This window comes from Lipotes vexillifer, unplaced genomic scaffold (genome assembly GCF_000442215.2).
Source record: "Lipotes vexillifer unplaced genomic scaffold, Lipotes_vexillifer_v1.1 scaffold58, whole genome shotgun sequence".
NCBI lineage: Eukaryota > Metazoa > Chordata > Mammalia > Artiodactyla > Lipotidae > Lipotes > Lipotes vexillifer.
Genome location: NW_006781997.1, coordinates 33,318 through 56,505, shown reverse-complemented (window position 1 = coordinate 56,505; position 23,188 = coordinate 33,318). Strand labels below are relative to the sequence as shown.

Sequence of the window (23,188 nt, the reverse complement as noted above, 5' to 3'; positions counted from 1 at the left end):
GCTGATTGTGGAACAAATCATTGCAAATACGATTTGTCCAAATAATTTGAGTTTTAAAAAAACTTCAAAATTTATCTAGGTCATGAATTGTACAGTATTATGAAAACCTACTATAAATTTTATACACTTTTTAAAGCAGATAGCTAATCTGCTCCAATTACCCTGATAATTTAAGGCAAAAGGAATTCTTTTGATCTGAATCTAGATAATCTCAGTTTTTGCCTCATATTTCTTTTAGAGACATGAACTGTGTATACATGTCATTCACAAGATAAATATAACGGTTTCTTTTCAAAAAATGAAGACTTATGCAACATTTAATGTTTGTAAATGCTATTATTCTTTTGTATAATACTTAAATCATATATATGATAATCTTTAAAATAACATAATATGATAATCTTTAAAATTTCCAGCTACCGATGTACCTGTGTAAAAAGGTTTGGTTATCTTTTGAATCTTTCAGACTCTTACTTTTGGTGATGTGGTTGCCATTCGCCACTATGAGAAGGCATAGAAAACATCCTGATCTGGGGCTGGAGAAGTTCTACAATCTTTCTGTTTACCCAAGTCTCAGTGCTCTACTGTTGTTACAGCATGGCTGATCACTAATTAGAAGGTTATCCTTGGTGTGGAGGTGGAAAATGATGACTTCAAAACTTGTTTTAAAGACTTGTTACTGCAAGCAATCAAAGCCATTTTTGATCTGCAGATTTATCACATTTTATAATTCCTATTAAAATTGTAAACTACTTTTTTTTTAAAAATAAAGAAGGGAATACATTCTATAATTTCCAATGGAATGCAAATCAAATTGGAATAAAAATCTTACACCCATGAGAAATTTGTTGTTGTTGTTAATATCACTAATCTGGCTGGGAACTGTATATTAGAGAGTTTTAAATAAAATAGCCTTTATTTATGGCATAAAGTCAGGCTGGGGAAGTTAGCACTTTGTTTAAAATACTAATTTAAAAAATAAGCAGAAGCCCAGGAAAACGTGGAAAAATTTTGGATTGGTACTTCTGTAGAGAATTTGGGATGGCCAGGATCCAAACGGGCTTTGTTACGGTGGGCTGGGCTGCACGAATGACCTCTTGCTACTAGAAACAGGCAGTCTGAAGAAGCAAGCTGATATACATGAAAATGTCTTATTAAAGAGTAAATATAATCAAAATCTCATATAATCAAAATGTCATGTAATTCAAGCTTCCTATTGAAAGGTAAATAGGACCAGGGAGTGAGTTTTATCCTAGACTATTGTAACCGAGTAGGACCCTATGGGGCCTTCCTGGGACAGGCCTTCCTCCATATCCTCTGCTTTAGCTCCTCTCTGAAGTACCCGGATAACAGTATTTGATGCACATTTCCTGAGTTGTTTTCCAGATGTGAAACCCCCCCCACCAAATGGAAGATGTTAACTACTTGATGACCATGAGCACATAGCCCCCAGGCCTCCTGGAGCCTAAGGACTGATAATGTGAACCCTTGTGACACAACCCTGTTACCTCACCATCAGTGAGTCAGAGAATTGTGCATGAGCTGATCACATACCCTGTGACCCCACCTCCCTAACCTGGCTTTTAAAAATGCTAGGCCAAACACTTTGGGGAGCGCAGGGCTTTTAGGGCAGAAGCCACCTGTCTCCTCGCATGGCCCTGCAATAAACCTTTCTCTGCTCCAGACTCTGACGTTTCAGTTTGTTTGGCCTCACTGTGCACTGGGCACACGAACTTGTGCTAACACTATAAAGATGTATCTCCAGACAAGTACACTGAGCTGAACAAAGTCTATAAGTGCTAAAACGGATAAAATGGAGTGTGCAGAGGGCATTGTGTGTGTGTGTGCCAGTGTGTGTGTGGTGGTGGGGAAGCAGGGGTGTGCGAGGTTGGTGGAACTGAGTTGACCAAAGGAAAGTAAATATCTGTTTATGACTGGCTAAGATTTGCATTTGTAATGTACAAATATTATTTCGTATTTCACTGTTTATAAGACGATTTTTGTACATGTTTTCAAACCCACAATGTGAAGCAGGTAAGGCAGATATTATTTTTACTTTACCGATGAGGAAACTGAAGATTCAATTAACATGTCCAAGTTCTCTTGACTAGTGAATAATACTGAGAACTGCAAACCTTGCAATCTTCCCACTTATTTCCTCTCAAAAATTAATATTTCAGCTAAATTTTCTTCTGAAACAAAAATGTAAGATTTTATTTTCCCTGAATTACTCCTTAGGAAAACTTTCCTGTTAGCCTCTGTGAAGTTTGGTGCGTGGGGCAGGGAAAGGGTACATATTTTTCAGGACAAACATTGAGTATTCATTTTTAATCAACCCAATATTTTCAGTAAGTTTCTATAAGTTAATTCAAGGTCCAATTAACTTACAGATAGAAGTTTGAGGAAACTTCCCTTAACTTACACAGTTCAACACAATGATACTATTACCTGACTATTGTATTACTTTTAACTACTGTAGTAAAGAGTAGAAAAAATCTAAAGTGCAGCTATAGGATTTAACACGTGAATGTACAATTATTACTGAATGTCAGGATATGATGGTCTAGCTCAGGTTACCATTACTAAAACTAGAGTCTACCTTTGTCTTTAAAAGCATGAAACAGAACATAGAGAGGGTGTTTGCTCCAATAGCTCTGAAAACCTTCATCTCTGCTGGAGGAAGACTGCTTTTCTTGGTGATTTCAGCCTATGCTCTGATAGAAGCATGGCTTCTGGCCTCTCTATTCTTAAAGATACAAGGGCAAGGATAGGGATTTAGCTTCGTCTCATTATAATTAGGTCAAATAACATCCTGGCATTCATTTCCATAACAACTGTCTGAAAAATGGAAAAGTTTTGGGATGGCCTAGTGGGAAGCAAAGTTACACTGGGTTAAAAGCTCAAGAGTTGCAGCAGTAGATCAAATGCAGTTTTCTAGGAAGATAAATAACAAGGATATTTACTTCCTAAATGTTTACAAGGTAGTTACAAATCATTTTCCTTCAAGCTATATTCTATCTCATATAGTAACCTGCCAAGGTACTAACTTTTCTGGTTTGCCTCTTTAAAAATTTTTCAATGCATTTGAAAAGGAAAAACTACTAAGCCCAAAGGCAATTTGACCAACTGGCCCTGGAAGAACACCTCTGAAGTTCCAAGATCTCAGATATTAACTATGCTAAAGGTTGTCTTGTGAAATCTAGTCATGAACCACTTTGTCACTGGTGCAGTCTCTCACCCAGATATACATGCTCACAACAAATTTCACCTACACCTGGAACATGGGGACCTACAAATACATGCCCAGGTGTGAGGTATACACCCAGAGATGGTAAGGCACTGTGGCTCTGTGCTCCTCAGAGAGAGGGTATAAAGGAAAACAAAAGAAAGCAGAGGGAGTCAAAGGGAGAATAGTGTTTCTACCCATTAACTCAATATATTGCCTTTTTAAAACTGCAAGCATTTCTTAGGTTTCAAAATGTGTACGCCATATTTTATGCTTACTTAAGAAGAATTATTTCACAACCAATTTACTTCCAGGAAAGCTGATTGAAAATTGGCAAAAGAAGAGTGAGAATCGCTATTTTTACAATTTTAAAAAATCCTTTTTCTATCTTTCAAAATGCTTGTCCTAGAAACATGCAAGTTATTTTGCTGTCCTTAAGGTTGTTCTCTCGCATCCATTTTCCTTTTTTTAAAAAATCTTGCTCCATTTTCCTCCACACTCTTGAGGTTGTGGACTGAGAAACTCCAAGGACAATTTTTTCCACAATAGGAAAGCACTTTGGTTCTCCAAAGGCTTTTGATTCTTCCTAAAGCTGAAGCAGAACTTGAACAGCCCAGGCAGCATATGAAGCAGAAAATGGAGGCACCCTAACTCCTATTTCAAAGCCCGTTTCATGAGACACTTTCCCGTTAAATTACACAGCATACAAAATAAGGTTTTCTCTGTTGGGAAACAAATACGCTTTACAACATCTTTTATGAGCTTAGTAATTCTGGAGGGTTTTTTCTTCTTCAGAGGAATTCCACGCCCTACAAATTTAAACTACATGTTCCCTTATCTTAAAGAAGTCAGCATCCTCATAAATGGTAACAGAAGGACCACAGAACCCAACGAAGTTTGGGGATCTTGGCTCCTTTGTCAGACTGAGTATCTTCAAAAATTCCTTGAAGAGTAAAATCAACCAGTTCTATGATTTTTGTATATCTCTGGAATGCATAGAATATGGTTCTGAGACATTGTTCTCAGTTTCAAAAACAAAGAAAAAAAGCCAAACGAATAAAAAACTGAAACCTAGTGTTTCTGAGCAGTGGTTCTCAAACATCACCATCACTTTAGCGTCACGTAGAGGACTTGTACACACAAACGACTAGGCTTCATTCACCCTCAGAGTTTGTGACTCAGTAGGTCCCTGTCCGGCCTGGGAATTTTCTCTTCTAACTAGACTTCCCAGGTAGTGCTGACACTGCTGGTCGAGGGACCACAGTCAGATCCACTGTATCCCAAATCTCTGCTGACCTAGTTCAAATCGAGACATTTCGAGGTTCTCTGCATCACTTCTGCAGAGAAGTCCCATGCGCTCAGGGTCAGGTGGCACTTAGGGAAGATGATCTGCGAGGGGTTGCTCCAAGCACATTCCTTCCCAGGCCAGTTACTGACGTTGAGACACAAACAGCAACGGGAAAAGCCGGATTATTGCTAGACAGCTGTTGAAGGTCAACCGAACCTACTCGTTAAGGACTCTTCCCTCTCACGTGACCACTGGGCGTCAACCCCAGCAGAGGTCTTCCTCCTCCCCAGCCCCGGGCCCGACTGTCGTGTGGAGCCCCGGGACTGTAATAGGTCTCCCAGGCCCGTGGCCGCGACCCGCGATGGCGCTGCTGGGTGCGCTCGTCTGCTGCCTGCTGGCTGCCTGGCACTGCCGCCGCGGCCTCGGACTGCCTCTGGCTCCCGCTGGCGGCCCGAGTCCCAGTCCGGCGGTGGGTGAGTCGTCTGTACCCTTTTCCTGCTGGGAGCTGCCCAGGAGCGGCGGCCAGAGCGCCTGCGCAAAGCCGAGAAAAGTGCGTGTGGGCAGCAGTGGCCCCGGCCAAGGCTCTGGGCTGCGACTCCCCCTTCGGGGCACGGGGAGGGCGAGGGCGACGGAAGGACACGAGCGCCAGCTCGGCTCGGCGGGGAGGCCGGGACTGGCGGCGGACAGTGGGGGCCGCTGCTCCTCCCGAGCAGTTGTTTTCGCTTTGCGTCTCCAGGTGTGTTTTGTGCCCGGGGGAAAGGAAGGAAAAACTGGGTGTCTCAAGGAAAAAAGAAGCTGGGGGCTGGGTGTCCCGCATTTCCAGAGGCCCCGAATCTGCCCAGAGCGGAGGGGGAGCTGCGGGGTTTCAGCTTCTCAGCAGCGTAAATTTCAGTGGGACTGAGTTTCTTCTGTCCTGCGCGTCAGATTTGGTGGCCTTTGCTTCCCACTCCTCCAACCTCAGCGCGGTTACAGCCCTGGCGCTCCGCGCTCGTTAGTCTACGTTAGAACGCGCGGGGCCTTCACTTTACCTGGACACCCCTGGGGTCCCCGCCGGCAGGGCCGATGTTAATTCATTCCCAACGCTTAGCCCAGCGCCTGTACAGAAGTGGTTCTCAAAGTGGGGTCTGGCACCAGTAGCACCAGCATCGCTTAAACGCGTTAAAAATGCAAGTTTTTAGCGTCACCCCGGACCTGCCAAATCCGAAACTCTCGGAGAATTGAGCCCCAACGATCTGTTTAACAAACCGTCCAGGTAATTGTGTTAGATGCTAGAGTCTGAGAACCACTGGTCCAGAATGGATAAACGTTGGATGAGAGATTTTGTGATGCCACCTGAGCCTTCAGTGTTAAAGGTCAAGGTGCCCACCCTCACCTCCCTGACTCAACTTTAAACATAATTGCTTTGTTATCTAGAGAGGGCGAAATGGGATGGGTGGAGTTGTGTTCTGTGGTTTGGGCATAGCTGTCTCTGAAACAGCTTAGTACTTGGCTCTGAAACCTCCTCTCTTCTCTATCACTTGACTCTCACATGATTTCGGAAATGCTCTGGGCAAAAAATGCCTCCTGTTTGTTCCAGAGCCGAGTCCTCATGACTCAGCTGTCAGGCAGTTGAAAGCAAGAACTGTCAATCTGGTTTCCCAGCTGTCAGTGGTAACAAGAAATTGTCCTCAAATACTTATGCATGCTGCTGGCTTCTGCTTTCATTAAAGCTGTTTTTCTTTCATTATGTGGCTGTTTAGGATTTTGAGATAAAATGTCCTAGAATGCAGGAGGCCAACCCATGGCAAATGCACCTTTTGATTTTAAGGATCTGATTGCTGAAGGCCTCAATGACAGCTTTCTGGAGTCTAGTGAGTCTCCACTTCACACGGCCCTGTTTCTGTAGGGAAGCTACACCTGGGGAAGAGAGAAGGAGAGGGGGAACCAATGTTCAAAGACCTGCTGAAGTGTCCATTCAGCAGGTTCACATTGGATATATTAATTTATATGCTTTCCCCTTGATGTGACGTTCCCTCTCCCCCTCTTCCCACCCCAAATGCTAGGACTTCTTTACACCGTGGTGTGTGTGTGTGTGTGTGTGTGTGTGTGTGTGTGTGTGTGTGCGCGCGCGCAAATTCCCGGTCTCAGCTTTCTGTCCTGTCAAGTCCCAGTGGTCAGAGGACAATAGCCCAGGGAGACTTCACCTGGTTGCGTTTTGCCACAATTTTTTAGATTTAGTAAGTCAGGACCTGATGGAGTATTTGGTAGGAACTGACATTATAAAGAAATAAACAAAAACACCTATTTTAAACAACAACCATATGTCCAAACATCTGAATTATGATATACTAGCTTCTTTGGGATACATTATCCCAAAGGTAAGATAAGATTGTTTTGAGCATTTATCCAGATATGTTTATAACACACACACATATACACATATACATATGTGGGAATCTTTTTAAAGATTATCTGCAGAACAAGAAAGCAATTGTTGTGTAGTGAAAAGAACACTGGACTGCGAACCAGAGAATCAATTGAAGTGTGGGCTCTGCCACAGGCCAGGTCTCTGGCCTTGGACACACACACACACACACACACACACACACACACACACACACACAGTATTTTGTATAAATTTCATTAGAGGTGGGAGGTGAGGCCTCCAGAGGTTCATTATTCATAAGTCCCAGGTTAAGAACCTGTCAGGGCTCCATTCTTGGCTTCTATTTAAAGACACCCTTCAGTGCACCTAAATAATTATTCCTCACTTATCTGTCTAGAAATCCAATGTAGTGGAAAGGGCGCTAGACTGCAAGTCTGGAGAGACTGGTTCCATTTCAGCTTTCATTACTGAGTCACCATGTGATATTGAGGAAATTCTGAATCTGCCTGTGCCTAATTAAAGAATGTTTGTTGAGGACCTACTATAGGTCAGACGTATTCTAGATGCTGGGGATATATAAATCCAGGTAATAGGTTACATCAGAGGAATGTGTCCTTAATGCGTTTCCAGTTTTGTTTTACAAAGTTTAATATATTAATAATTTCATGTCCCTTACTTGTCACAGTATCCCCTATAGGTGTAGCTGTTATCTATCTTACATGAGACAAGTGAGACGGAAGGACTTCCTTTTTCTGGAAGGACATTTGAATGTGAGCACGCACAGAGAGGTACTGTGTGCAGTGGTTAAGAGCCGTGTGGACTCTGGAGTCAGATTTCCTGAATTGCTGTCTTGGTTCTGCTGCATATGACATACGTGACTTGTGCTTAATTTCTGAGTGCTGCAGTTCCTTACCTGTAAAATGGAAATAATGGTCAGTCAATACACGTAAAGCATAAGAAGCAGTATTAAACTTACAGTAAGTACTCAATACATTTCAGCTATTACTTGGAAATGAGGAAATTCAATCTCAGATGCAAACTTGATATTACAAATGAATAACAATACAACTAATGTTGAGCTTACCAGATGCCAGACTCTTTCTGCTACTAAGTCACTTAACCCTCATTCAGTAGACAATAATATTATTCCCATTTTACAGATGAAACAGGCCAAGAGCATACAACTAGATTAGGAAGAATAGCTCGGATTTGAAGTAAGGTGGTCTGATTCCAGAGCCCCCATCCTTAACCATAACACTGTGCTGTTCTGTGTGTAGTTTACTACATACCTTAACATTCTATGAATAATAATGTACATATTTACGTAAAATAGAGATGCAGTATATATTTATACCCCAAGGAAGGGCAGCCACCAGGATGATTCTGAGCTATCTGCCAAACCACTTTATGTGCTGGGTAAAGTATGTCCAAGCTGGAAAAAGAGTCGGAGTACTTTCTGCATTATGGAAGAAAATAACTCTTGGCAAATGTTTTCAAATGGGGGCTGAATACCAAGTAATTGACCATAAAGACTATTTAATGAGTACTTTGTTCTGGATCTTTTGTCTACCACTTCTTAGCCGTGAACTTAAATGTGTTATAAAATTACAACAACTTTGCAAAGAAATAACATCCTAAGTATAGTATACCTTTTCCACCTTAAGTTAACTGCTTTCAATTTTCTACTTTATTATCCAGCTTTGGGTTTTATTCAAGTGTTTGCTCAGGTGCATACTTAGCTTTTATCATACTTAGCTTTTATCATTTGTATAGATAAAAGTTTGCATTCTACTTATTTGCTCCATGCTTCTGGTGTAGTACTGCTGCTATGTCACTTCTGATGTTTCCTATTGTAAATTAGTCCTAATCAGAGTGAGCTCCAAATTCAAAGTGTGAAAAAGTCTCAATATTAATATTTATTGGTTGCATATGAGAAGGCAGCAAAATCACTGAAGATATATGTGAATTAAGTATAAGCAAACTTGAGGGCCCTTCAAAATGAGGGGTCAGATTTTGTCTATGCCATTTATTAAGCTGTATATACTAGAGCAAATTTTCTAACTGATCCAGCATTAATTTCTCAACTCTAAAATGAGAACAGTGATTCCTACTTCACAGAGTAGTTTTGAGATTGAAATGACACAGTATATTTAAATTGCTTATCACAATGTCTGGCACATAGTAAATACTTAATAAAGAGAGATACTACTATGATTAACCTGTGTTTCCTTCAATGAAAGAATCTTTCTCAAGATGATTTCCAATCAGGGGTGCTATCAAGTGGGTCTTGGGCTTCTCCCTGAAAACTCAGTGGAAGCATCTTCTTTAACAAATGCTTCCCTTAATATTATAAACATCTTATACAAGTGTATGATAGAAGATGTTCCTCTGTTAAATAGCTTTTAAGAACCTCTGGCAGTGGCTATTTTTGGCTGAAAGCTAAACTGAAGACTCTTTTTTCCATTAATGTTGAGAGGCAAGGTTTTACAAGAAATTGGGAGTGAGATTTATTAGTTACAAGTTCTGCAATCTATTCACTGTGTGACCCTAACAAAACACATCATATTTTTTGTCCATTTTTCTACAAGAAGAAAATAAATAAATTCTAAAACCTTAAATTCTACAAGGAAGGAGACGTGCTATTAAGATACAATATGGGATTATTATTGACTTCCCAGAAGGTTGTCTCCATATATATCACTATACAAACTTATGCAAACTTATGTTTATTAAGTAGTCATGCTTTGTGGGACTTCATCAGTTCTGATGTGTGTAAATAGTAAATTCTAGTAAAACCTTCCTATTGTCTTTAGAATCCTTATTTCTGACAGGGAGTGTATTTAACTTCAGGACATATGAATATTTAAATGACTAAGGCTTTCCTCTATCACAGGGTGGAGGAACTGTCTCGTCTTGCTGTAAATATTGGTATGGGAATTCCAAAAGAGAAGTAGATTTAACAGCATTTATTTTCTCATCACCAGGACAGTTTTGGCACGTGACTGACTTACACTTAGACCCTACTTACCACATCACAGATGACCACACAAAAGTGTGCGCTTCCTCGAAAGGTGCAAATGCCTCCAATCCTGGCCCTTTTGGAGATGTTCTATGTGATTCTCCTTATCACCTCATTTTGTCAGCATTTGATTTTATTAAAAATTCAGGACAGGAAGCATCTTTTATGATATGGACAGGGTGAGTGATTATATAAATACCCTTAGTTACTCAGTATGTATCTACAGTGTCCTAAGCTTCATTAGAATGCCGAATTTCATAAGAATATATATTACGTTTTAAGAATTCTTGGGGTTTAAAAAAATACTAGATCAAATTAATCAACATTGTTAGGGATAAGGAAAACTTTAAAAGACCCAGTTTTGTTTCTTTTTTTGTTTGTTTAGAATACAGGCTCTAGAAATATGTCCATGTTAACTAAGAGATGAATCCATAAACAGCATATTTGTGTCAGTGTCTTGAGGTGTTTATTAATGTGATAATAGGTCTTGATTAAATAATCCAAAAACAAAAGGCAACAATGGGAGTTAACCTGTGATAGCGATTTTGCAAACATCATCTTCTGGTGGTGTAATTAACAAATTCCATCCATCATGACAGAGTGAAGAGGCCTAATATTTCCTGGACCTGAAATAATGACCATGGCACTGTTTTAATTTATACATTGTAACTCATTTAATCTTCACAATGGATATTATTATTCCCATCTTACAGATAAGGAAATGAAGGCACTGAGTATCTAAGTAACTTGCCCAAGTGCACACAACTAATAAATGGCAAACATGGAACTTTTGGCCCTGGAATCTGTGCTTTTAATTGCTAAAAATTTTTGCCTCTTATAAATCTTCAGTCAGGCAGTGAAATAGACTGAGATTTCCAGTTTATCTTTTGTATTTCACAAATTTTCTTTTTTATAGGCTTCCCTGTGGGACAAAGGTAAATGAAGAGTAGTTTATCAACTCTTTATCATCTGTTGATTTATAGTGGAATTTGATAATCACAATACAGCAAGGCATTACACAGGAGTCTAGTGACTTTTTATAGAAACTAATTTTGTTCTCTGTGATTCTGTCTCCTTTTCAGGGATAGCCCACCTCATGTTCCAGTGCGTGAACTCTCAACAGACACGGTCATAAATATGATTGCTAATATGACAACCACAGTCCAGAGTCTCTTTCCAAATCTCCAGATTTTCCCTGCACTGGGTAATCATGACTATTGGCCACAGGTAAATTTGACCACAACTTCTAGAAATGCTTAAAGGATTTTTTCCATCAGTAGTGTCAAAATTATGCTGATAACTAGCTGATGATAGGGCATGGGAGGGGCGCTCATGGATGTGGAGTTTGATCTTAATGCTAACCATCGAGGAAGGCAAGACAAGTGCTTTGGGGACTTGAAAGGGACTCCTAATAGTTCATAAAAAGTTATATCCAGGGCTTCCCTGGTGGCGCAGTGGTTGAGAGTCTGCCTGCCGATGCAGGGGACACGGGTTCGTGCCCCGGCCCGGGAGGGATCCCACGTGCCGCGGAGCGGCTGGGCCCGTGAGCCGTGGCTGCTGAGCCTGCGCGTCCGGAGCCTGTGCTCCACAACAGGAGATGCCACAACAGTGAGAGGCCCGCGTACTGCAAAAAAAAAAAAAAAAGTTATATCCGTAGTGAGATTTTGGAATCAAATTACCTAGTTTGTGAGTTATTAATTCTTGATTTCCTTTGTATTCTTCCTCAGTTTCTCCTTTCTTTTGAATAATTTTGTTCATTTGAATTTCCATGTTCAGGTTAGCAAAAACGGTTAATGTTGACAAATGTTTACATTTTTCAGAATTTCTGTTAGGCCTACTAAGCTACCCATACTCTGATCTAAGCTGGACTGTGATTAAAAACAAAAGCATAGCAAATCATCATAAGAAGGGAGGTCCATGTTCGAGATGTGATTCAAGGCAGAGAGCATGTTCAGAATATTTTTAATGCCTGATACGGCCCAGGCTTCAACCTATTAGGGTGGCTGTTTATTAAACAGCCTGTGCATAACAATCGGATAGCAGCCCTGGTTACAGGGATCTGCTATAGCAGTGTAGAATCTTAGATTTGTTCAGCTTCAAGAGATCTTAGAGATTGTTGTTTAGTTCAGGGCTTGGCAAACTAGGGCTTGTGGTCCGAATGCAGTCTGACACTTGTTTTTGTAAATAAAGTTTTGCTGGAACACAGTCATGGCTGTGCTTTCTGTTTTGCCTGTGGCTGCTTGTGTACTGTAACAGCAGAGTAGAATAGTTGCCACATTGACTATGTGGCCCAGAAGCCTAAAGTAATATTTATTTTTTGACCCTTCATAGAAAAAGTTTGCTGACCCCTTGTCTAGATCAACTCTTCATTTTACAAAAGAGAAAACTGAGGCCCAGAAATGTTAAGTTGCTTGTTCCGGTGCTCACAGTCACTTAGTGGGAGAGCCCACATCCTGGATCTTTTGTGTTCAGTTAAACAAACATCCTTTCACACATCCTTTACTCTTGCCAGACTAACATATCAGTATTTCCTAAACATTATATTTACTTTCATGCCTTTCTTTGTCTACATTTTTCTTTTGGTTTAGCATACCTTTTCCATCTCATGTCAAAAGGCTGCTTAGTGAAGGTTTTGATTATAATAGTTAATTAATATGAATAATGTGACTTTGAAAAGTTGCACTCTATGATGAGCTTGTTTCAAGTGACTTCTTGAGCCCGGCCTCCTGTCTTGAGATGAACAATATGTGAGTCTTTGCGAGTTGGCCTTTCAACCAGTGGTCAGCTTTTGTTACTGTTGAGATGTTAGACCACACAGGGCAGAGGCTTGGGAATGGGCAATCTCCAGGAATCAGAGGTTACACACATTGTTTTTATATGCTTTAGGTGACAGGCAGACTGTTGTAATAGAAAACATGTGGGGTTTAGAGTCACATTCACTGGAAGTTAAAAACCTGTTCTGTCCTGCTTCTAATAGCTTGAGCAACTTGGATAATGCACATAATTATCCCTGATCATTTGTAAACAAGAGCAATAATACCTACTTTGGGGAGAATTAGCGACACTATGTGGAAAGGGCATAGCTTCCTACCTGGCACATAATAAGCCCTCAGTAAGTGAAGTGGTGGTTTTGTAGCATGAAGCAGTAACGTCACATGGGACACATGTTTCCTAACTCCCCTGAGGATTGGTTTTATTTTACTTTTATCTCTGCCTTCTTTTTGCAAAGCCAAATCTTATAATAATTCAAAGATATGGATGCTATCCAACTTCTAAAATATATCCGATTATATGTACAGCTAGGATAAACTGGCAGCCTTTATACCTTAAACAGTTAATTTTTTTCTCTTCCTAGCTTATGACCTTATATCTGAAAACCTTCTATTATTCTACTGCCATCCTTCCATCCCAGTTTCAGGAAGGTCAGATGTAACATGAAAGCCCTACAACAAATTCTCCTAGAAACTTCTCATATCTGAGATCAAATTCCAGTGAATGTTAGTAACAAATAAATCGGATGTGTTATTTCTCCACTAAAACCCCATAAACATGTATTTAAACATAGCTACATAAACATACAAATACAGACGCAAATTCCCACCCACTACATCAGAAGTAGATATTTGTGTGGACAGCCCAGGGATTTCTTCCCATTGCCACACAAGGAAGCAGTCTGCGCCAGGGTCCTCAGGTACTCCTACAATGGCAAGGCTGGTGCCACCAAACTGGTGAGTGGGTCACTTCCCATTGTGCAATAGATAACTGAATGTAAGAGTGATGGTAGAAAGACCTGGGATTTAGACCCAGCTCTGGGACTGACCAGCTCTCCCTGGATAAATCACTTAACTTCTCTGGTGCTCATGTTTTTCATACTTAAAATAGACAGAAAAATCTAGAGCAATGTTTATATAATTTTGATTCTACATGACCATACCTGTATCTTGGCATCCATCCCAATGTAAACAAATGGCTAAGATATTAGGTTTTTGATAATGATGATGATAATTACCAATTTTTAATCAGAATTTAGATTGGCCTAAGCCATTGTGTAATTTTCAGACAGATGACTCTGATCGCTGACACAAATTGAAAATATCCTTTGGATAATCAGTTTCAGTTAAAAGAAGTCATTTGCTTATTACTTGCCCTGAATATATTTGTATTTTCATTATGTATTAGGCACATGTATTAGGAACTAATGTGACTTGGGTGTCATCTTAAAAAAAAAAAAACTAAGAATTTTAATTACTGATGACAGGGAAACTCCTTTAAGAAATAGGTCTGTGTCACCAATATAGAGAAGGAAATGAAGAGAGTGAAGAAAATGGCTTCAGTTTTTTACCATAATTTTTTGAAACGAAAAATAGGAATAATTACCCAATTTCACAAATGATTTCTGGGTTTTTATTCAGTATGTACTTTCTTGGAAGTTTTTTTTCTTCCCCTGAGCTTATGTCACCATAAAGATACTTTATTATAATATGATAAAATAGGATGATAAAAATACGGTATAATGTATTATACATATATTATTTAAAAAATCAGAACGATATGATTTAGGCTGACATAAAGAGACTTCAAATCAAAAACATGTTTTTCTCTTTCTAACTTACTTCACTCTGTATGACAGACTCTAGGTCCATCCACCTCACTACAAATAACTCAATTTCATTTCTTTTTATGGCTGAGTAATATTCCATTGTATATATGTGCCACACCTTCTTTACCTATTCATCTGTCGATGGACACTTAGGTTGGTTCCATGTCCTGGCTATTGTAAATAGTGCTGCGATGAACATTGTGGTACATGACTGTTTTTGAATTATGGTTTTGTCAGGGTATATGCCCAGTAGTGGGATTGCTGAGTTACATGGTAGTTCTATTCTTAGTTTTTAAAGGAGCCTCCATACTGTTTTCCATAGTGGTTGTATCAGTTTACATTCCCACCAGCAGTGCAGGAGGGTTCCCTTTTCACCACACCCTTATAGCACGGGGAACTCTACTCAGTGCTCTGTGGTGACCTGAATTGAGAAGGAAATCTAAATAAGAGAGGATATATGTATACGTACAACTGATTCACTTTGCTGTACAACAGAAACTAACACAACAATGTAAAGCAACTATATACTCCAATAAAACAAACAAAAAATCAAAAACATGTGGTTATAAGTCTTCATTCAAGAAGTTAAAAAGCTTTATACTAGTATTAACATTTCAGAGGACTTTGTTTAATTCTGAAATCCATCTCCTAGGCATGCTGCACCAGGTCCTACATATTCAGGCTAAAACCTGCCTTCAGTGTCTCTATAATCATATTCTCACGTCCATTCTATACCCCAGTCACGCTGAAACAAGGGCTTGTTTCTGTATATGGCACTGTGTTGGTGTCTGGGCCATTATTTTTGCTTTGATCCCCTTTCTTGTCAACTTGATGAAATCATTATTCAAGTTCTGGTTCAAATGCTCTTTTCACTCTCCCTGCTGACTCTCTGGGCTAGACTTGATTGTTCTTGCTTTTCCATTCCCAGAACCCTTGTGATGGTACCTAGCACATTGTCTTACAGATGATTGGTTGCATTTTGTCCTCCATCTCCCCAATTAAATTATAAATCCTTGAAAATTAAGTCTATCTAGTATTCCTGCCTCTCCAGATGCCTAACATAGTAGTAACCACTCAAGTGATATTTAAATTAATTCATCCACATATCTTTAGAGTTTCACTGGTGGATTATATTGTTTGTGGCCAGGATCAACTGCCTGTATTCACCAGCAAGGTGTACAATGCAGTAGCAAGCCTCTGGAAGCCATGGCTGCATGAAGAAGCTATTAGTACTCTAAGGAAAGGTAAGTGAAAGATTTACTCATCCCTATTTTATCTCTATTTTTTATCTCAGTTCATGTTGTTTAGACTTAGACCTTTAATGTTTCCTTGGGTGTGCCAATTCTGCAGAGTCCCTGTGCCCAGTTTTTCTGGAGGCCTTATCATGTTTGAAAGCCGGGGAGTGGCATGGATGGTGAGTGGGCCCAGGGCGAAGAAAGCAGGGGCAGGGTCCCAGTGGCTGAAAGTGCCACGGGAGCAGGGTGTTCTGTCACCACTGGTTCACAGGTGTGAGTGGGGTTATACCTTTAAGCCTCATCTCACCTGAGATTGTAGCAGCCCTGGTTTATCTGACATTTCTTCCTCAGTATTCTCTGGCAAGATCCATGTGTGTTCCCATTCTTTGGATTTTAGATTTCACAATATCTCTTATCTTAATTCCCCAAACATACAAAAGTAGAAGTTGATGTATTAATCTTTCTTTTATAAAATTCAGTACCTCATTGCCTAGTGCCAAAACATTTAGTTATCTTTTCATGTGAATGTTGGATACAACAGTTGTTACCTCAATTTGTGGAACTGGCGGCAGCATTGGACTTGACACATAGTAGGTTTTCAATAAATGTTTGTTAAATCTGATTCTTATCCAATGACAGCCTATGTCTGTGCAAACTAAAGAATAAGAAATAAGTATAACCTGCCTAAATGGATGGAAAACCTTAATTAAGATTTTGCTTTCACAGTGTATATGTATCTGTGTGTGTATTATTCCAGAATGTGTTTCAAATTTGTTTTTATAGGTGGCTTTTATTCACAGAAAGTTTCAACTAATATGAACTTTAGGATCATCAGTCTCAACACAAACTTATACTATGGCCCAAATATCGTGACCCTAAATAAGACTGACCCAGCAAATCAGTTTGAATGGCTAGAAAATACACTGAACATCTCTCAGCAAAATAAGGAGAAGGTAGATGCCGTAGACCAACATCATCATGGGATGAACAGAGGGTTAAACTTGTATACTTATTAGACTTGAGTGGGGTCAGGTATTAGTAAAAGTATTAAAATTTAAAGATGTTCTTACATGAAACACTTTGTGATTTGCCTCTGCTGTTGTTGCTTGTTTTATTTTGCTTTTAACGCTCTGGGGATTGATTGACATCTGTTGATATTTTAAAAAAATTTTTGAGCAACGTCACAGTTACCTTATATCATAAACCATGTAGTTCCAATAGACAAGTGCAAATATAGGGCCATTAAGAGTTTCATAATTTCATCTTTTTTTGGTAAATAAATAGGAGAAATGGTATATTTGCTTTCTAAAATTTAATTAATATACTTTCAATCTTGGGTATCTAAATCATTTTGTTGTGAAAAATGTGCGAAAAGATTCTCATCAGTCCTCTTTGTGTTTCTTTCTCCAGGTGTACATCATAGCTCATGTTCCAGTGGGGTACCTGCCTTATTCAAGGAGCATCACGGCAATGAGAGAATACTATAATGAGAAATTGATAGATATTTTTAGAAAATACAGTAACATCATTGCAGGACAATTTTATGGGCACACTCACAGAGATAGTATTATGGTTCTTTCAGATAAAAAAGGTAATATAACATTCTATTTGCATCTCCTCAGTCCAAGATGCTAGAGCAAAATAGTGAATATCCATTAATTTTTACTGATCCAGTAAATTAAAAGTTTTATTAAATCTACCTGCCAGTACCTGCTTTTTCTCAGTTACCTTCTGTGAGTGATGGCAACTGTCCAAATCATATTTAGTCCTGCCACTGGGTTTCTTCCTTTTAGCTCCACAAGGCCGTCATCATTTGACTGCTGTTGACACAAAAGCCTCTGAAACCCTCAGTTCACTCAAATGTTCTTTTACGTCCTCAAGTTTAGAGAATCACTCTTTTTTATTTACCTGCTAGACTCGTTTCCTTTGATATGACTAGATTTACTTCTCAGAATTTAAAGAGCAAAGCACAATTTACTGTTGGTTTAAAATAAATTAAGCTCCTACTTTTAAGTGCTTATCGACATTGTCATCTGCTCAGCAATAAAAGAAAAAAAATAGAAGAAGCTCTAGCATTAAATAAGACAACGATTATCTATTTTTAAAGATAACTTCTGTATAAGGGCAAGAAAACTGAGAGTTAACAAAATAAGAGTTCTGATTTTTTTAGTAGTCAGCCAGGAGAAAAATCAATATGTTTTTTTTTTCCCCCAGTAATTGGGGAACGTTTTTGTTTGTTTGTTTTTTTGTTTGCGTTACGTGGGCCTCTCACTGTTGTGGCCTCTCCCCTTGCGGAGCACAGGCTCCGGACGCGCAGCCTCAGCGGCCATGGCTCACGGGCCCAGCTGCTCCGCGGCATGTGGGATCTTCCCGGACAGGGGCACGAACCCGTGTCCCTTACATCGGCAGGTGGACTCTCAACCACTGCGCCACCAGGGAAGCCCTGGGGAACATTTTTGAAATGCTTTACCTTCTTCATCTAGAATGAGTGGGCTTGGTAAAAATGACCATTTTTCAGCATTTGATAGCTTTTTTACTCAGAAATTTAGTTCTATAATACAGGGGTCCCTAACCCCTGGGCTGCGGACCGCTGTCTGCAGCCTGTTAGGAACGGGGCCTCCCAGAGTGAAGCTTCATCTGCTGTTCCCCATCACTCCCCATCGCTCCCATTACCGCCTGAAGCATCACCCAGCCCCCCACCCATGGGAAAATTGCCTTCCACAAAACTGGTCCCTGGTGCCAAAATGGTTGGGGACTGCTGTTATAGCAGATATGTGTAAAACATGGTGACACTTAAATCAAATTCTTATTATATAATTATTGGAATATTGTTATAGGTAGAGTACAAAAAAAACTAGCTTTGTATATTTTATGTTTGTGTACTTGTAATAAGTTGGATAGTTTTATTATGAAAAATTTCAAATATATATATAGGTAGAGAGAATTATAAGACAAACCCCCATGTACCATCACTTATATTCAATATCTATCAAGATTCTGCCACATTTATTTTATCTATGATTCTTTATTCTTTTTTTTCTGAAGTATTTGAACATAAATCTCAAACATCAAATGTATTTTAGCCCTACATGCTTCTGTATTCATTGCTAAGTATATGGATAACTTACATAATAATAATACCATTAACTTACCTAACAAAATCAGCAATAATTCTTTTAATCTCTTCATAGTAAAACTTCCCCTATTTTCTCAAAAGTGTCTCTTTAGTGTTGTTTCAGATCAGAACCCATCAAGCATCACACATCTTTTGGCCGTTACTTCTGTTAACCTCTTAATCTGGAATTTGTTCATATTTTTAATATAGTTAAACTCAATTATTAAAAAATATATGTTTATGTACATATATTTTATCTAGGAAATCCGATAAATTCTTTGTTTGTGGCTCCTGCTGTTACTCCAGTGAAGAGTGTTTTAGAAAAACAGACCAACAATCCTGGTGTCAGACTATTTCAATATGATCCTCGTGATTATAAATTACTGGTAAGTTGGTACAATTTTAGAATTGACCCCATATTTATGCATATCTTTGTAGTTTTCATTAGTTTAGTTGAATGTTTTCAGCGCAGCTATTGTGAGTTGTACTTTATGTTGAAATCTCAGGATGTTTTTCTTCTTTTTTATATTTGGAATGTCAGCACTTTCTAAGTGTGGGTTTATGAGGTTAGCCTCTGGGAAGCTGTTTCTGTCTTCTAAGGTCTTCACATTTACTTAGATAAGGGTTTCACTGGGTAGCGCCTTGTTTGTGGACTTACATACATTTGTAACTTTTCACTACTACATATTTGTTATTAATTACTCTTCTCCAGAACACAGCTATGAAGAAGAATGTGGGCTCTGAAACCATACTGTCTCATGAGTGGTTTTACCCTACTTCTCTGTGTCCTAGTCTATTCCCCTTAAAACTGGGATTAAAATATTACTGACTTCACTGAGCTGCTGTGAGGACTACACGAACAACTATTCTTTTCATTTATTTATTTATTTATTTATTTATTTATTTATGGCTGTGTTGGGTCTTCGTTTCTGTGCGAGGGCTTTCTTCAGTTGTGGCAAGCGGGGGCCACTCTTCATCTTGGTGCCCTGGCCTCTCACTATTGTGGCCTCTCTTGTTGTGGAGCACAGGCTCCAGACACGCAGGCTCAGTAGCTGTGGCTCACGGGCCTAGTTGCTCCGCGGCATGTAGGATCTTCCCAGACCAGGGCTCGAACCTGTGTCCCCTGCATTGGCAGGCAGATTCTCAACCATTGCGCCACCAGTGAAGCCCGAACAACTATTCTTAAAGCACTTGGAAAAATGCTTGGCTCACAGTAAGCACTCAATAAATGTTGGCAAAATTTTTTTTGTAAAGAAAATAAATTGAGTTGGAACTTTTGAGACAAAAGCTCTCGAGCTGGTACATGACTCTATATATCAATTCAGCCTCATAAGGCCAGGCATTTAGCTTATGGGTACTGCCCCTTTCAACAAATATAATTTGAAAAGAATTTCTCAGTTAAAGTCTCTACTGATGTGACTGTATTTTTCTCCTAGGTAAATTTAGTAGGAGATAGACTTGTTAATCCCTAGAGCATGTTTTTACAAGAAAAGATAGGGCAGAAAAAATCTGGTTTAATCCATAAACATTAAATTAAATGAGGAGATAAAACAATTGAGAAAATAGTCCAAAGGAATTTTTTAAATTAATTAATTAATTTATTTATTTTTGGCTGCGTTGGGTCTTTGTTGCTGCACGTGGGCTCTCTCTAGTTGCGGCAAGTGGGGGCTTCTCATTGCGCTGGCTTCTCTTATTGTGGAGCACGGTCTCTAGGTGCATGGGTTTTAGTAGTTGTGGCACGTGGGCTCAGTAGTTGTGTCTCACAGGCTCAGTAGTTGTGGCGCACAGGCTTAGTTGCTCTATGGCATGTGGGATTTTCCTGGACCAGGGCTTGAACCTGTGTCCCCTGCATTGGCAGGCGGATTCTTAACCACTGCTCCACCAGGGAAGTCCCCAAAGGAATTCTTTTACAACTATTAGTTGCCTATTTTTGGATCTGAATCTCAGATACACACACACATGTGTGTGTGCATGTGTGTATGTGTGTATACTGACATAGAAAGATGTACCTGATGTAATACTATATCATTTTTAAAAGTGCAAAACAGTTTGTATAGTTTAATTTCATTTTTTGAAAAAGCCAAAAAGTTAGAAAATAAGTATATATATTCTAAATACTTATATTTCTTTGTACATAAAGTCTAGAACAGCACACATACACTGGAGTGCTGGTAAATGTTTAACAGCTGGTTCACCAGGTGGGGGGAAAAGTGCTTTGATTTGTAGTGTTTGCCAATTTCCATGGCATAAATACTCCCATCATGGCCAATTTCAAGCTGCCAAAGTGATACCAACTAACTTGCAAGATGCCTAAAAATTTGACAGTCAGCATTTGTGGGCTGGTACAAGCCACCTCCTCATATGACTGATTTATATACAACTGTTAGCAGTGGTTACTTCTGACATGTGTGAATCAAAGGCTTTTTATTTTGTAAATCCCTCTGTATAGTTGGATTATTTTCTATTATGTTCTTTCTTTTTCTTTTTTTTTTTTTGCGGTACATGGGCCTCTCACTGCTGTGGCCTCTCGTTGCGGAGCACAGGCTCCGGACGCGCAGGCTCAGTGGCCATGGCTCACGGGCCCAGCCGCTCTGCGGCATGTGGGATCTTCCCAGACCGGGGCACAAACCCGTGTCCCCTGCATCGGCAGGCGGACTCTCAACCACTCTGCCACCAGGGAAGCCCTCATTATTTTTTAAATGAAAAAATATATAGATTTTTCTATCAGGACTCTTTTTCTTTAAAAGCAATGCACACTTCTTAAAATGACTATACTTTAAATTAAGAATGTCACATAAATCCTAATAAGAACTCTTCTTGATATGCAGTACTCCATATGCCGAAAAACGAACCAGGCTTTGTTACTCTTTTTAACTATAGGATATGCTACAGTATTACTTGAACCTGACAGATGCTAATCTAAAGGGAAAATCTAATTGGAAGCTGGAGTATAACCTGACGCAGGCCTATGACATTGAAGATTTGCAGCCAAAAAGTTTGTATGAATTAGCTAAACAATTTGCAATCTTAGACAGTAAACAGTTTATAAAATACTATAATTACTTCTTTGTGAGTTATGACAGTAGGGTAATTTGTGATGAGAAATGTAAGGCCTTTCAGATTTGTGCAATTATGAATCTTGATGTTATTTCTTATACAGATTGCCTCAAACAATATTATATAAAGCACAATCCATAGTATTTCACAGTCTGTACTCTTAGAAAATGTATCATTGCTCTGTTTCTGAGATCAGTTTGTGGCAATTGTTATGCAAAACGTTGTTACTGAGTGGGCAGGAAGAATTCCTGTCTTTGCTCTTTTAGGATGCCCAAAATGTAGATATTTTTCACATCCTAAATTTTTATTATGTCAAATGTATCTAAACTGCCCATTACTAGAATGATGTTTGGATGTAAATACCCTATCTTCCAGTTTATATAATTACATCTAATTTATACTCTTGTTGAAATTGTCATTTATACAATAAGACAAATTACTTTTCCCTAAGTATGATGAATTATTTTTAATATGATAATTTTCAGTCTTTTAATTCATTCTTCTGGAAACTTCATGTGTAAACTGAGGTTCAGACAGTTTTAAGTGTCATGAGGTTGACACTGTTTATGCACTATCTATACTCTTGGGAAAACACCAAGGTCACATTAGGGCCATCTCTGAGTCTATGAAACATCACAGGACATGACCTCACTAGCTGTCTTCATTCTGTGAGTGAAGGGGAGTCCTCTTTAGTACTAAGTTTTAAGGAAGAGAATGTCATGGGAGAATGGCTAAATATTTTATCAAACTTTAAAAATGCAGAAATGTATTTATATGTTGCTTACAGATACATGTAATAGATTCCCCCAAAAGAGGTGTGTTGGTAAACATCAAATACAGGAATGTTGGAGGTTAATTAATGAATGGGAAAGTTGATTGGGGAGAGATATATAAGGGAATTTAAATGTGTTGGTAAAGTTTTATTTCCTAGTTCAATCAATTTCCTAGTGGCTATGTTAATGTTAGCTCTATTTTTCTTTATATATTTTTAAATATATTAAGTACTATAGCGATCCAGCCTTTAAAGTTGATGATTTTTGGCTCTTCTACGGAGAATGATTCATAATGAAAGCATGGAGACACTTGGAGGGTTTGTAGTAGTCTAGTAGAGAAGGGACTGTGGGGGGCGCTGAGGTGCTGGCAGTGGAGAGAAGTGGCCCTTTGGTGATACATTCGGTAAGTAGAAGCAGCAGGATTTATTGATGGCAAGGATGCAAGAGATAAAGTACAGGGAGAAATATAGGATGACTGCTAGATTTTTGGCTGGAGAAACTGGTAGATGG

The 23,188-nt window shown here is 39.2% G+C and overlaps 2 protein-coding genes across 4 annotated transcripts in view; both read left to right on the top strand.

The window, feature by feature from the left end:
* Positions 1–840, top strand: part of FABP7 (fatty acid binding protein 7) — a 4,411-nt gene extending 3,571 nt beyond the window's left edge. Inside the window, exon 4 of the mRNA XM_007454898.1 lies at positions 467–840. Within this exon, the coding sequence (XP_007454960.1) occupies positions 467–517 (51 nt within the window). The 3' untranslated portion in view covers positions 518–840. The remainder of the gene's footprint in view (positions 1–466) is intronic.
* Positions 841–4,869: 4,029 nt separating this feature from the next.
* Positions 4,870–22,355, top strand: SMPDL3A (sphingomyelin phosphodiesterase acid like 3A). Of its 3 annotated transcripts, XM_007454896.1 has the most exons (9): positions 4,876–4,987; positions 6,473–6,475; positions 9,864–10,077; positions 10,981–11,125; positions 15,646–15,742; positions 16,517–16,686; positions 17,144–17,324; positions 19,110–19,234; positions 21,729–22,355. In XM_007454896.1, the coding sequence occupies exons 1-9, from the start codon at positions 4,876–4,878 to the stop codon at positions 22,044–22,046; spliced, it is 1,365 nt and encodes a 454-aa protein (XP_007454958.1). In that variant the 3' UTR covers positions 22,047–22,355. The 3 variants fall into 3 exon arrangements, with proteins under 3 accessions (XP_007454959.1, XP_007454958.1, XP_007454957.1); XM_007454895.1 differs by lacking the exon at positions 6,473–6,475; XM_007454897.1 differs by lacking the exons at positions 6,473–6,475; positions 9,864–10,077 and having other exon boundaries at positions 4,870–4,987.
* Positions 22,356–23,188: the final 833 nt, after the last annotated feature.